Consider the following 15882-nt stretch of genomic DNA (forward strand, 5'->3'; position numbering starts at 1 on the left):
TCCATGTGTTTCCAGTTATAAAGATTTGATTTTCTAAGACATTCAAATGCAAAACCATCTAGCATCCTAGAGTCTCACTGACTGAAGCTTCTTGACAATCACTTCCCTCAGTAGCACCAAGGTCTCTTTAGCTAATCCCTGGCTGGTCTATGTGATTTGCAGCAAGCGTCTTACTCTAGTATGTGGAGATGTTCATTCCAGTACATTCTTCTCATGCTATTTATATGACATTACATTTCACTACACACTATACTCTAATGATGTCACTTTCATACACCGTCACAACAAAATCTATAGCTTCGATGACAAGTCACAGAGTTCTCCCCCAAAAGAGGAGGAAGCAGCTATCATAAGAAATACAAAATCTTAAAGCAAGATGAAGCGAGGCCAAGGGTGGGAGCATGGGCCTGTAATCTCAGCACTCAACAGCTGAAAGACAAAGACGCAGAATTTGAAGTCCGCCTGGGCAATGTTGTAAAACAGTGTTTACCACAAAGGAATAAGAAGTGAGATTTTAGCAAGCAGTTACAACTATAGTAAAGTTGTTAGGGGAACATAATCAGTTGGCACCTAACAATTAAGAAAAACATTTAAATATTGGTAGGTCTGACTTTAGATTAAGTATATTCTGACTATAAATGTTAGAAATAAATTATAGATTTTGTATAATTCATATTCCTCCATTACAAATAATTTCATTTCAAAATAAAAGACTAAGAATCAAAATTCCTTCTCACATAGCTATAACCTGTTTCCATGCTTGTTCAAGAGCTGTATTTTCCCCCATCCCCCAAATCACGTACAACATGGAGGTGATCTTATGAGGTTTGCCACCCTCTCCCCCTGCCCCTTTCCCCTATTGAGGATCATTTCTAATGAAGACTGGGGACAATGTAGTTGAGCTTGGTCAATTGCTGGCCCAGTTTCTGGTTTCTATGTGGCTTCTATCAGTAGCTTTCCCTCTCATTTCTATGATGTAGTAACTCATAGAAAGGACCGTAAAAGAAAACGGGCTTCCCTAATTTCTTTCTCAGCCTGTTTATTCTTTGTGTAGAGAAAGGCCATAGTTGGAACAACATGATGAACTAACCAGTACCCCGGAGCTCTTGTCTCTAGCTGCATATGTATCGAAAGATGGCCTAGTCGGCCATCACTGGAAAGAGAGGCCCATTGGACTTGCAAACTTTATATGCCCCAATATAGGGGAATGCCAGGGCCAAAAGAATGGGAATGGGTGGGTAGGGAAGTGGGGGGGCGCTATGGGGGACTTTTAGGATAGCATTGGAAATGTAATTGAGGAAAATATGTAATAAAAATATTAAAAATTAAAAAAAAAAGAAAGAAAACGGGCTTACTGTTTGAGAGGGCACAGTCCACCATGACAGGAGCACAGGAGCAGGAATATGAGACAGCCTTTCATTGCTGAGAAGACCAGGAAAGGGAAAGCAGATACCTCGCTTCCTCTCTGTCCTTTCTATTAATCCCAGGAGACAGTGCCACCTACATTTAGAGCAGGACTTCTATCCTTAGTTAAACCTCTCTGGAAACAATGTCTCAGACAGGTATCTCCTGGGTGACTTTGAACCCAGTCCAACTGACAGTGGAGATCAGTCGCCATGGTTGCCTTTGAGACATGTTCCCTACCACACCCCTTAAGTGCAGTCTGTGCCCATTTCTTTTTTTAAGTCAAAGCTTACACCACACAATGTAAAGGCTCTTTATGATTGGGCTGCTACACATGCTGCTTTTAAACATATTTTCCCCATTGAGAGCAATATAGGAGGAAGCCAAGAAGCTCCCTTCTTCCCCCTCCAACACCTATCTACTTGCTTCCAAGATCTGGTACAAAGATCCAGGGCTCTACCAGCATCACCTCTTCTGCTTTTGCATGTACTCCAGGGCCTTCTTCCCTACTGAGAACATTCAGGCTCTACGAGACTTTTCTCCCATGACATGAGTAATGCTTTCGATGGTTTTTCCTACCTCAAAAGAGAACCACTGAATTGCCAGACACTGCTCTTTACAAGGAGACTTCATATTTTATACACCAATGAGTCTCAGACTCCCTGAGATCCCTCCAGTGTAGAGTGAAAGGATCCAATTCTCATGTAGGATTCTATGTCTATACCTTATAGTTTTAAAGGTTCTGTAAGTACCTTGTGTAGGGCCAGGACAAGTTAATATGCTCATTTGTTGATTGGATGGTTTTACTTTGGAATGCTTAATTTGAAAGTACTTGTTATTGGATATGCTATTTTAAACACAAAACAACTGTTAAGACAGACAGCATAAATAATAAGTGCTTTGAAACATACATTCACCGTTGAGGAGGGAGGTTCAAAGCTACATAAAGCCTTCAGAATGGGAGAAAACTCTTAGCTACCTATACACATGACCAGGCACTAATATATAAAACATTAAAAAATTAAACCACTTCCAATTAATTCAGTCAACAAATGGACATATTATTAACTGGTCAGTTTTCAAAAGAAGGCATACAAATGGTCAATAATTATATAAAAAATTCATTCAGCATTTTTAGCAATAGAAAAATTAAAATTAAGAATACATTGATATTCCACTTCAACCTGGGTCAGAACATCATCAACAAAACAAATGACAACAAATGACATTCTAATAAAGATGTCTGGAAAACAAAGCACTTATACTTGGCTCATAGGAACACAAACTGGTGCAGCCATTATGGAAATAAGCACGAAAGCTACTTAGCAAATCCCACACAGAACTATCATATGATCCAGTAATTCCACTCCTGACTGTAAACCTAAAGGAACCACAGTGGTTAATCTTGTGAACCCATGTTGGTTACTGAACATCACAGCTAAGCTAGGGAACCAGCCAAATGTCCATTAACACAGGACCAGATAAAACAGGACACACATTCCAATGGTTATTACTTAATTTTAAGGAAGAATAAAATTGAGTCAATCGTAGGAAAACAGATAAAACTAGAGATCATCATTTAAAGTTAAAGAAAAATAGATTCAGAAAAACAAATATTCTTATATGTAAAATCTACAACTAGTACATATATTTAAATATATCATGTGTGAATTATTATATACAGATGTCATATATGCCTATAGGAACTGAAAAGACAAGGAGGAGAAATAAGATGTACTGGGAGAAGAAAGACAAATATAGCTTCTCTTCTTTCATATGCAGGATCTGTCTGTTTATCCATCCGTATGTATGTATGTATATATGTATGTATTATATATGTATGTGAGTCTGCCCATTCATCCATCCATCCATCCATCCATCCATCCATCCATCCATCCATCCATCACCTATTATCTAACACTATCCATGAATGACACAAATGCAGAACAGGGAATTTTTTAAGAAAAGAACATCAGAAAGGGCCACAGTCAGGGGTACATAAACACAGATTCAATGATACACATGAATGAAAATGTTATGGTGAAATCCATTATTTTTACACTAACTGACAATAAGTCATTTTTTAAAAGCCAGGCATGGTGGTGCACACCTGTAATTTCAGTATCTGGGAAGTAATTGCAAGAGGATTATAAGTTTGAGGTTAGCCCCAGACACATATAAACACCCATTTCAAAAGACCAAGGTGTGAAGATATACCTTGGTGATAGAGCATTTGACTAGCAACACACACACACACACACACACAGAGAGAGAGAGAGAGAGAGACAGAGAGAGAGAGAGAGAGAAAGGTACTATCAAGAATCCTGGCCTTTATTTTTTTCCTACTTTTTTTATTAGATATTTTCTTCATTTACATTTCAAATGCTATCCCAAAAGCCCCCTATACCCTCCCCCCCCCCGCCCTGCTCCTCTACCCACCCACTCCCACTTCTTGGCCCTGGCATTCCCCTGTACTGAAGCATATAAAGTTTGCTAGACCAAGGGGCCTCTCTTCTCAATGATGGCTGACTAGGCCAACTTCTGATTCATATGCAGCTAGAGACATGAGCTCTGGGGGTACTGATTAGTTCATATTGTTGTTCCACCTATAGGGTTGCAAACCCCTTCAGCTCTTAGGTCCTTTCTCTAGCTCCTATATTGGGGTCCCTGTGTTCCATCCTATAGATGACTGTGAGCATCCACTTCTGTACTTGCCAGGCACTGGCAAGCCTCACAGGAGACAGCTATATCAGGGTCCTTTCAGCAAATTCTTGCTGGTGTATGCAATAGTGTCTGTGTTTGATGGCTGATTATGGGATGGACCCTGGGGGTGGGCAGTCTCTGGATGGTCCATCCTTTCATCTTAGCTCCAAATTTTGTCTCAAGAATCGACAAATAGGACCTTATAAAATTGCAAAGCTTCTGTAGGGCAAAAGATACTGTCAATAAGACAAAAAAGCCACCAACAGATTGGGAAAGAATTTTTACCAATCCTAAATCTGATAGGGAACTAATATCCAATATATAAAAAGAGCTCAAGAAGCTGAACTCCAGAAATTCAAATAACCCCATTAAAAAATGGGTACAGAGCTAAACAAAGAATTCTCAACTGAGGAATACCAAAGGGCCGAGAAGCACTTGAAAAAAATGTTCAACATCCTTAATCATCAGGGAAATGTGAATCCCAGCCTTTAATTCTGGGTTTCATGCTCTGGTTTGCATGTGAAAGAGAGATTAGAAGTCGAAGTGAAAGAGTCGTAGAAACAGTTGTGAGGCAATAATAGTACGTTGTTGAATCTATGTATCAAACGTCATTCTAATGCATTTTACCTGCATTAGTGCATTTAGCATCACAGACTCATAAAGCAGATATCACTATATTGTCACCCAGTGAGAAAATGGAGGCACTAGAATGATAGTTTGTCCAAGATCACACGGGCTCTAGGTCATTATCTAAATAATCTGATTACATAAAGCTTCTACCACCTACAGCATGGCACATAGGCACACATTTTACATAATTAACAATTTCGTGACTTAGTCACTGGGTGTGTAGGCACATAACCCAATCACAATAGATTGGACTAAACAGACAAGGAATCTAATAGTTTTAACTCTATTCAGAATGATTTCTGAGCTGGGGTTAACACAGGATGCTTGAGGACACACAGTAAACACATCTAGGAGGGGTTGGCAAAGGAAGCTTCAATCGGAATTTGGACCAGCAGTCAGACCAACAGAGGAGGCAGAAGCTCCACCCTGAGCAATAGTGGTTTCAAAAGTCTGATAAAGACCTGAAGGGACCCTGTCTGAGAAGCTCCAGCAATCCTACTCCTGGGTATATACCCAGAAGATGTTCCAACTTGTAATAAGGCCACATGCTCCACTGTGTTCATAGCAGCCTTATTTATAATAGCCAGGAGCTGGACAGAACCCAGATGTCCCTCAACAGAGGAATGGATACAGAAAATGTGGTACATTTACACAATGGAGTACTACTCAGCTATTAAAAACAATGAATTTATGAAATTCTTAGACAAATGGATGCACCTGGAGGATATCATCCTGAGTGAGGTAACCCAATCATAAAAGAACACACATGATATGCACTCACTGATAAGTGGGTATTAGGCCAAAAACTTAGAATACCCAAGATACAATTTGCAAAACTCATGAAACTCATTCAAGAATAAGGAAGACCAAAGTGTGGATACTTCATTCCTTCTTAGAAGGGGGAAAAATACCCATGGAAAGAGTTACAGAGAAAAATTTGGAGCAGAGACTGAAGGAGCGACCATCCAGAGACTGCTCCACCTGGGGGTCCATCCCATAAACAACCACCAAACCAAGGCACTATTGCATATACCAACAAGATTTTGCTGACAGGACTCTGATATATCTGTCTCCTGTGAGGCTATGCAGTGCCTGGCAAATACAGAAGAGGATGCTCACAGTCATCTATTAGATGGAACACAGGGTCCCCAGTGAAGGAGCTAGAAAAAGTACCCAAGGAGCTGAAGGGGTCTGCAACCCTATAGGAGGAACAACAATATGAACTAACTAGTACCCCCCCCCCCCGAGCTCATGTCTCTAGCTGCATATGTAGCAGAGGATGGCCTAGTCTGCCATCAATGGGAGGAGAGGCCCTTGGTCTTGCAAAGATTCTATGCTCCAGTATAGGGGAATGCCAGGGCTAGGAAATGGGAGTGTGTGGGTTGGGGAGCAGGGGGAGGGTATAGAGGATTTTTGGAGAGAAAACTGGGAAAGGGGATAGCATTTGAAATATAAAAGAAGAAAATATCTATTTAAAAAACCCAACCAAAAACAAAACAAAACAAATAAACAAACAACTTCCAATGGAAAATGCAGTACTTTTCAGATATCCTAAAACAAGTCATGAAATAAAAATGATGAAGGGATGCCTTAAAAAAAAAAAAAGTCTGATATAGACCGGAACACGGTGTGTTCATTAACCTGCATGTTATCTGGGTGATTGGGCTCATGGAATCTCTCTCACCCTTGGTCCTTAAGCAATGAAAAGTGGAAAGAAAAATGGGAGTAAAGGCTAGCCCTTCAAAGCAAAATGGAAGCAAAGGCTAGCCCTTCAAAGCGAAGCTTCTCTTTTTTTCCTGCCTTAGCTGGTGAGCACTTGATTTACGATGTGATTCCATTATTTTGATTTTATATTTTTCTTTACTTGTATGCATTTGTGTATTTCATACTGTTTGCTCTGTAAAATGTAGTCCTGAGCTGCATCCCTGAAAACTCTGGGCATGGAAGTTTACTCTTGAGCATCTGTATAAACCCCTTTAGACTCATTCTGAGAATAAAAGTGTTATAACCTGCCTTAGAATGATAGAATTCAAGCATTTCAATTCTGAAAGTTTGAACACACTCTACGTATTAGAGTAGAGTGTGTTCAAAGTAGGCATCTCAGAAGCTCGTTTTGCACCTCTAGACACAGCAGAGACACCAGACACAGTAGTGTGAGAGTCAGAGGGTGATTCTGGATCCTTTGAGACAAATGCAGGATGCCCAAAGAAAAAGTGACATCCCACACGTTTCTTTCATTTTAATTGTCAACTTAATTTGCTTCCCTACAACTTAATTTTTATTATTAATAATTTCACACATACACATAAGAGGTTTTAAAAAAATCCATGACCATTCTTGCCCCTCCAGTTCCTTCTCTACCTCCCCACTACGTTCCCCTCCCAACTTCATGAAATACTGCTGTCTTTTTCTTTTAAACCTACTAAGCCCCTTTCCTGCTGCATGTACACGCATGGGGTAGGACCATCTCCTGGACCATGGGTAACCATAAATCTATTTTACTTCATGCCAAAGTAGATAAATTCTACTGTCAATACATTTCATGATCCAAAAAACAATGATATAAATAAATGAATACAAATTAAAGAAAAATATAAGGTGATGGAAAACAATTATATCAAATTACAAGTCAATTACTCCTTAGTTCTGAGACAGTCAAGGCAGGAAAAAGGCTCCACTTTGAAAGAGTAACCTTTATTTCCATTTTATTTAATTGTTTATGGACTGAGAAATGGACAGACTCTGTGAACTCAATAATCTGGATAACACCGAGCCTAATGAATGCGTTGTGTTCAAGAAAGAATAAGGTTAAAAATTTTGGTGCCATTAAGAACAGCAAACAACCAATTCAATGCAAAATGGTTTCAATGAGAAAAGTGATGAAAATATGAACAACACAAGTGTTATGCAAAATTGAAAATAAGATCACTCAAGTAAAGCACTTAAGGTTTGTCTGGTAATGAAATGCTCTGGTCCTTACAAAATTACTAACATAAATAAAGAGTAAAGTGGCTATATGACTGAAAAGTCACTCTAATCTAGAAGCACCAATTGCCATGCATCCCAGCAAGGATTCTGCTTCTGAGAGGGACCTGGGATGCAGTATGTTCAGCATCAAGTTTGAGCTCTATAATTATCGCAGTTCATGTGAAAGCAGAAGGATGTATTTTCTAGTTTGGAAGACTGGCATGTGCAAAAGGTCATCGTACTGACTAACAAGTGGCTGATGTTACTCACAATCTAATTCGGGGCTGACTTGACCCTAAAATTGTTTCCAAAGAGTCAAGACAAGTTTAGAGAGAGAATTCTTTAAAATGATGGTAGAAAAAAAAAAGCAGCAAACAAAACCAAACAATCAAACAAAATAAACAAGCAGGCAAACAAAAGATCATTGGATAACAGTTATGATTGGAGAGTTGACTTCTGTACAAGAGTGGGCCAAAAGACAAAGGGTGGTACATACTTCCTTCAGTTTAGCGCCTTCAGAAATACAGGATAGTACCCAGACACAGAGCAAAAGATACAAACGAAAACAGAGCACTAGGGGCGCGCAGGGGGGTGGGGAGGGTCCTCAATTCTGATGGAAATACTGTTACAAGAAACTGGCCAACTCTGAGTGACTTATGTGGGAGTCCTGGTTTTCTCAGCTTAGTCATTTATTGTGGATTGCATCTAACCAACATAGATTTTCCTTAATTTACAGTAATATCATACCACATTAGTTTTACTGGCTGATTTCACATATATTTCACCTATTGTACTGTGCACACACTGTGGGTAAAGCCTCTGTCTTGCTTTTTATTCTATTTCTGGTACCTTGGTAATGCTAAGTCTCACATAATTGGTTAATAAATTGGTTTTAGTAAATGAATAGATTTTCTTAACCACTATGCAATACTACCAGTTCCTATGGCAAGTATGGAGCTTTAAAATGGAGAGTAGTCTGCCTTCTAAGGACCTCTGAATCTGTGGGAGAAAAGGGTGTAATAGATATGACACAGTGTAGTAAGTATATGATATATTAATATGCAATATTATATATTTATATACAACTATATAAATATATTTATATTAGATATACATATATCTGTAGTTTATTATTTATATTAATATATAATTATATATAAATTATGAAAATATGCAAGATAATTATTTGTAATTATTTATATATATGCATACACACACACACACATACTCTGTAGGAGGAAGAGGAGGAAGAAAGCAAAATGTAAAGGGAAGCAAGGTACGAAGATAAAAGCCTACTTATTTATTTGCATTTCTGATTTCATAGTGTCTTAGAGGAAAATGATCTTCAAATCAGAGATGGGAGAACAGACCTGTCAGGAAGGATTTACAGCAAAGATGAGGAAGTAGCGGCATGGAAGAGCTCTCGGCTGCTTTGTGTGAGACTCCTCAGGCCCAGACAACTCACGCTTCACAATAATGAGAAAGTGTAAGTTATGATTGCTCATTGTAACATCTGTGAGGAGTCGCGGGGAGAGAAATTAAATGACGATCAAAATGGGAATGAATTGTTTTTAAAGAAATGCTAATTCTGGAAAACAATATTCTAAAAAGAATGATTAAACAGATGGTCTCCGTAAAGGGGATAAATGAGAGCTGTGCATACTAAGCTACTGACGGGGTTCGTGAGAGAGAAAACGAACCATTGTTCAGGTGAACTCTATGCAGAACCTCAATATAGAAAAGCTAAAACCAAGGAGCAGAAGCCTGGGTCTTCAGCTCTCCTGGACCCTGTCCCCACAACCCACGCAGCACAGCTGGAAAGCCCAATGCTGCTATTTTGAGAATTTGCTTTTCTTTTATAAGCCTTTTAAGAACTCATTTTGAGGCTCTGAGAAGATTCCATAAACATTCTTCACATGAAACGATAGTATTGAATTAACAAGTATGGTTGTAGAAAGAAAACAGCTTTGACAATAGTGACTCGGCTTCTGCTGCACTACCTGGGTGACCAGGAAGGAGACTTACATCATTTATATCCATCAGTGATAGGGGCTCTTTACTGGCAAGGATCCCTGGTCGAGGTCACAGCGAGGTAATATATGAGCCACTCCCTCATTCCTCTTAAGGGTCACTGCTTTGTCAGAATCTCTCAAACTTAGCTCTGCCTTGTAAAATAGTTTTGAAATAAAACCCTGGACAAGGACAACACAATTGTTGTTAAAAATACAACCAAACTTTTTATCTAGCATTAAAGAGAGCTCTGCATGTGGAGACACTAAAGTTTTTATTTATATCATGAAGCATATTTAGCTTAATTTGAGGTTTGCTTGCTTGCTTGCTTAGCTCTTCTTTTACTTGCTTCTTTGGTCTACTTACTTATTAGGAACAAACTGATCAAGGTCCCAAAGCTATTGTAGTCTTCATGTGCACTCACAGAAAGAGCAGACAGTGTAGTAACGTTCCTGCACACTGGAAAGATCTATACACTGGTGCATCTGTAGGACTAGATCAAGTAGCATGAGGTGGATATTAGTGAACAGTATTTTACTGAGGCGGGGAATCCAGGGCAACAAATCCCTGCCCCAGCAGACTCAGTGTGGGAGAACCAGGAATGTTGAACAGTGCAGAACAGAAATACATAGAAACCATAAACTATGTTCAGATATGTGCCTGTCTACAAGCACTGCTTTTAAACACTTGGAGTTCCAATAATCAATATATTTTGTGTTCCAAAGTGCCAATTTGGGATTAAAGTTGTTTTAAGAAAGCACACTATTTTAACTAAGTCATGCATTCTGGGTAATCAGACAGGGATAATCCAGGTTACTGGGTACAAGATATACTGTGTATGAAAGACTTCCTAGGATGACCAAGTCTATGAGGTCTTCGGCAAACTGAAGGAAAACATTCATAACACTTTGATACTTAGTCAATTTTATGTTATATCTCTTCAGTTTATTAGCTATGATCTTCACGTGGCAAATAAAAACCATTTTAATTACTTCAGCCAGAATGTATGCAATTTAATGAGGGATTCTAGCTTGATAAGTAGAAATCATCTTATCATCTGAAATCATAAGAACTCTTTAGAATTCATAGCACCACAAAAGTCACTAGAAATGATTATATCAACATAAAAAATCTATTCTAAAAACTCATCCTGTAATCATCTGAAAGAACACATTCTTAAGTTCATCATATATACATAGGGTAGAGACCCACTATGTCAGCCTCAATCATTTTGGTCAGGTATGTTTTCTCTGTCCTTGTCAAAATCGGTTGTATAAATCTGAATAAGACAAGGCAGGTACTTGGCACAGTGAAGTTTCTCATTTGGTGCTGAAGCTTGCCTCTATTTAAGATGCATTTTTAGAAGCTTTGCTACTTAGTATTTTTCTGGAGCTATCTCGACAGAGTCTACCACAGAAGTTCAGAACAGTAATTAGCTTTCAGCAATACCATGACCAAAAAGATAAGACAGATCTAAAAACGAATTGTGACATAAGGAATACAATTAAAAACACATCTAAAAATGTTGAAGCTGTATGTTTGAGAAATAATTCATCCATCTCTCCCAAGTGCCTAACCCAAGAGCATTTCCAAGAACATGTAAGTTCTTTCTTTATCTGGACAATTAACCCAAGACTTTTGAAGAGGTGTAGTGAGATGGGCTGGAGGTAAAGCAGAGAATTTGAAGTAGTGAATGAGGAGGTCTCTAAATAACTGCAGTACTCAATCAATCCAAGAGTTTGGGTGAAAATTATCTAGATAGATTCTTTCTAGAGGACCCATCATTAAAAGCTGGCCATTCTCTGCCTTAAATTTGCATAGAAGAGCTAGTAACCAAGCATCATTCATGAATATCCAATGAAGAAACCCAGAGGAGCAGGTAATCTCAGAGAGCAGCTAGAGATGGTAACCAGAAGTGAAGAACAGAGCTTTGATCCCAGGAAGTAAAAGGGTGATTTGGATTGTAGAAACACTGGCAAGGAAAAGCAAGTCACATCTGTAGAAGCTACATTCAATTTCTCTGAACAATGCAGTAGAGTCCTCTAGGGTGAAACCGGAGGCGACAAGGACACCAACCCTCTGTGGAACCTGCAAACAGCTGCTGGATGCATTCCCCAGAAACAAGAGAGATAGGAATAAAGGGCAATGTAATTGTTCGAGAGTGTGGTGCAGATTATTAAATCTAAGCATTTAATTTGCAAAGGAGGATAGTATTACGATGACTACATTGATTACCATGAAGTGTGTGACATCTGAATGGGCTTGACAGGAAAAATGGAACTGTACTCTGTAATTTAGAAACCTAAAACTACTTATTTCTTCTAGGAGCATGTATTTTATTCAATTAGTTTTCTCCATTACTTATTTATAGTCAATGTGTGAAACAACCTCGATGCCAACAAACACGATACACTTGAAACCCTCCAATAAAATTGGATTTGTTCTACAAACCTAAGTGTCTGAATCTATACAATTTCTTAACTCACACCACAGGAAATGGATTACCAAATTAGAAGCAATTTTATAGTCAAAATCTAAATGTCTATTCTTGATTCAGTTCCAAAATGTTTATTACAAGGAAACTTCTAGAACCATGTAGAAATTACTCCTCTGTTTGGAACTCAGCAGATTTCCCCAAGAAATCTAGTCATTGTGTGTGAGGACTTTATAGTTGCTGTATAAAGCCATTGTCTTTTCAAACAGGTAAAGAGAAGTCCAGTGAGGTACTGGGCCTTCATGATGAGGGCTTGGTGAAAGGCCAATGTGTCAGACAGGCTGCTCTATGTTACCTCACAAGGTGTTTACTGACATTCCCAGAAAAACATCTCAGGAAAAACCCACTCTCTCTCTTCCTCTCTCTTCCCCACTTGTGTCTCAATGAGGTTTTATCAATAGCCCCGCCCCATTTTGAGCTGACAATCTTTCTGCTCCTGGTTTGGGAGTGCTATGAATACAGCACTGTGTATGTCACCACATCCAGCAGCAAAGCTTACCCTAATCAGTCACTTCTCTCCTCTTTGGACGGCCCTTCTGTTCCAAGGTTTTTCTGTTGGCCCCATCCAAAGCCATGGAATCAATCAACTTTGTGACATTTCCTTCACGTGGAAACAAATGTGTTACAAGAAAAATTCCTAGTATTGGGTGAAATTTGGGCACAACTATCATTTTGTGCTAGTTAATTTGGGATTTGGATTTTAAAAAAAAAAACCTTAGACAAGTTTAACTCATGACATTTTTCTTCAAAATCATGAAAATGAATGCTAGAAGAACTGCCATGAAAACATCCAGGCTTCCCCCTTCATATTTTAGAACACAGGTCCACACGGCTGTGAGGTGTTAGCTTCACGGAACATGTGTTTCTGAGTGCATGTGCACTGTGTCAGGAGAGGGTAAGCTCAGATCACTGCAGAATGCCTTAACTCTTAGCTTCCTGGTCATTTGCAAGAGGGGGCGATAACCAAAAGCATTCCATTTGCAACCTCACAAAAGGGAAGGCTGTACGCCCTCACAACAGAACTGTGTGCTTTCATATGAGAAGGACACCCAAGCAACGGACAGCACCTGCCTGGGTGTCTCCCACTGAGATGACCGCACATCCTTACCTGTCCCCAACCATAATTTTACTAATGAGTCACTGACAGTGCTTCTTTTATTCCTTCCTTTCCAGTTCTGCTTGTTAGAAAAGAGCACGAGAAGAGGAGGAAGAACTGCAACATGAAAAGGCTTACTTCCTCGTGTGCGGAAGGCCGCCTGCAGTTCCTTTAAAGAGTCGCACATACAATCGCCATGGTAAGCCTTTAGGTTCTCAGATGACTTTACAGACTCTCGGTCGTTAGAATCCATCGCACACACCATTAGACCCTGGAAGGGGATAGTGTTCTTCCTAGTTCTGATATGAGGTAATCAATTAATTTAAGAAGAAGAAGGACCAAAATAATAACAACCAGTTTTCTAGGCACTGAGGTAGTTCTACTGCCTACATGATTCTTTTATCTGAGCTATGTTCTGGTGATTTTATCCCATTGGCTCTTTGTGAGAATTAAGTTCGATCACATGTACCAAAGGCTTAGCGAATAAGAAATCCGATTGGCAGCCACTACCATTGATTCAGTAATATTTGAACCTGGAGAATGATGTCACCTTTGGCGGTGGCAGTGGAGTTAGTTTGCAGGGAAAGGCTGGATGGAGTTCACAAGCAAACTTAATAATCCTTGTTAAATGATGTACTTGGAAATCACTCAGAAACACAAAAACCACCATGGTACGGAACTTGCACTGAAAGTTTACTTGCCCAACATATTGGGAAAGGAAGTGTGATGTCCCCAAACTGGGGTGTGTGCAGCTCAATTTCACTAATTGTCTTTTCACACCATGGAGAGCAGACATATAAACAAACAGTGAAATATTTAAAAAAAAAAGGTGATATTTTGAAGCATACAGCACACCTCTGCTTTTATTAATTGAAGTTAAGGGTGGTTAACAGGTTCTTAGGGTGTTTCCAGACCTTAATGATTGGGTTCATTGGGACTGTTCTTTATCATTAAATATCAATGGGAGGGTGTTCTTATACATTAATAGGTGACAAAGCCATGCTTCTAGTCTGCAAAAGGTATTTTCTGGATTTTGTTTTCTCTTACTTAGATACTGTCCCCACACTCCCTGACAACATAAACATCTTCTGACTCATGTTTGAGAAGACCTCACCATCTATCTACAAATTTTTTTCTAGACTTTTCTGTCTTCCTGCATCATAGAGAGCAAGCAATAGTGTGTCACATACAGCCACTCATCTGCAAGCCAGATCCCTGTATCCCTGTCCCTCTGTCTCTGTAAATCTAGCTCGTCACCCAGGTCTGCCTATCTGAGTTCCTCAGTGTCTGTCTCGAATGTTTCTTTCTCTCTGTTCTGTTCAGTCCAATCTACCCTCCATTCACCTCTCTCCTGGCTAGCCCTAATAGCTGCTTCACTGACAAGTCTGACTGTACACCGGTGCTCTCCTAACATAGCCTTCTTCACCCTCATACTACCCTCACATGATTATGTGATGATGGTCATAATATTACAACTCCAACCTGCGCTTAAGACTTATGGTAACTTTTGATTCCCTAAGGATAAGAGGGACAGTTTATTGTGGTTCCATAGCCTCCTATGTAACTCACCTGCCTCAGGCCCAGCAAACACCCCTGAGCACCCTCTGTGCCTACTCCCTCATTCAGATCTTCCTCTCTCTCCTTCCAGGAGCATTTCTTGACTTCCTGACCACATCTGTTTCTCATCAAAAACTTTTATAACACCTTACAACTTTCCTTCATAGCCCCCAAATGAAATTTTGATTCAATTTCCTTTGACCGCTTGATTGATATTCTCTACTCCTACTAAAATGTAACCTCTCATAGACAGGAAAACACACGTATTTCTAGTTTCCTGCTACCCCCAGTCCAAGCACACTCATACAGGTGGTGTATGATGTAGCAACATCCAAAAGTAAATATTTGTGAAATGGACAAATAAATAATATTAGATAAGGGTCCCATGGAAAGAATACAGCTTTATAAAAAGAAGAAAGAAAGGAATGGAAATAGGAGAAAAGAAATTCGTGGGCAGCTTGTCTGTCATGGAAAATAGAGTTGGACCCATGGACAAAAATGGTTGGCCCAGATGCTCTAAGAACACGAGATTTTCAAAACGCGAACAAATGTTTCACCTTTAGTTTGAGAGAGTTGAGTTTCTCCTCCCGGAGGTGTTCTCTCAGCATCTCCCGGTGCAGGCGCTCCTGCTCTCGCGCAAACTCGCCCAGGGTGTACTGGCGCACGCTGTTGTGGCGACTGGACATCCCCAAAGTGCTGCCACCCTGGCTGGGCACACTAGTGAAGCCCTGCCTCCTGGTGAAGTAGTACACGGTGACACAGCTGAAGTGCACATTCTTCGTCCTCAGCCGTTTCTCCCTTTTCAGGATGGAGGAAGCTGGAAGAGAGAGAAGCTGGTCAGTAAAGACGAGGGCAGTGGCTCCCAGATGACGTCAAGAACGCCCTGGATTCTCCGTCTACTGAGGATCAGAGTGTTTGGAGCCCTGCAGGCTTGAGAAATACTGAATCCCAGAGTTGGCAAAAAGGCCCTTTAATTTCCGTTCTTACATTTTCTTTTCTAGGCATAGTAGAGTGTATTTCA

General features: G+C 39.8%; 1 protein-coding gene across 4 annotated transcripts in view; it reads right to left on the bottom strand.

Annotated features, from left to right (window-relative positions):
• Positions 1 to 15882, bottom strand: part of Csrnp3 (cysteine and serine rich nuclear protein 3) — a 184101-nt gene that overhangs the window by 13766 nt on the left and 154453 nt on the right. For all 4 annotated transcript variants that reach the window (XM_021155449.3, XM_021155451.3, XM_021155452.3 and 1 more), the window contains one exon: positions 15419 to 15678. In XM_021155449.3, the coding sequence (XP_021011108.1) occupies positions 15419 to 15678 (260 nt within the window). The remainder of the gene's footprint in view (positions 1 to 15418; positions 15679 to 15882) is intronic.

Source organism: Mus caroli, unplaced genomic scaffold (assembly GCF_978045245.1).
Source record: "Mus caroli unplaced genomic scaffold, Mus_caroli_1 scaffold_2, whole genome shotgun sequence".
NCBI lineage: Eukaryota > Metazoa > Chordata > Mammalia > Rodentia > Muridae > Mus > Mus caroli.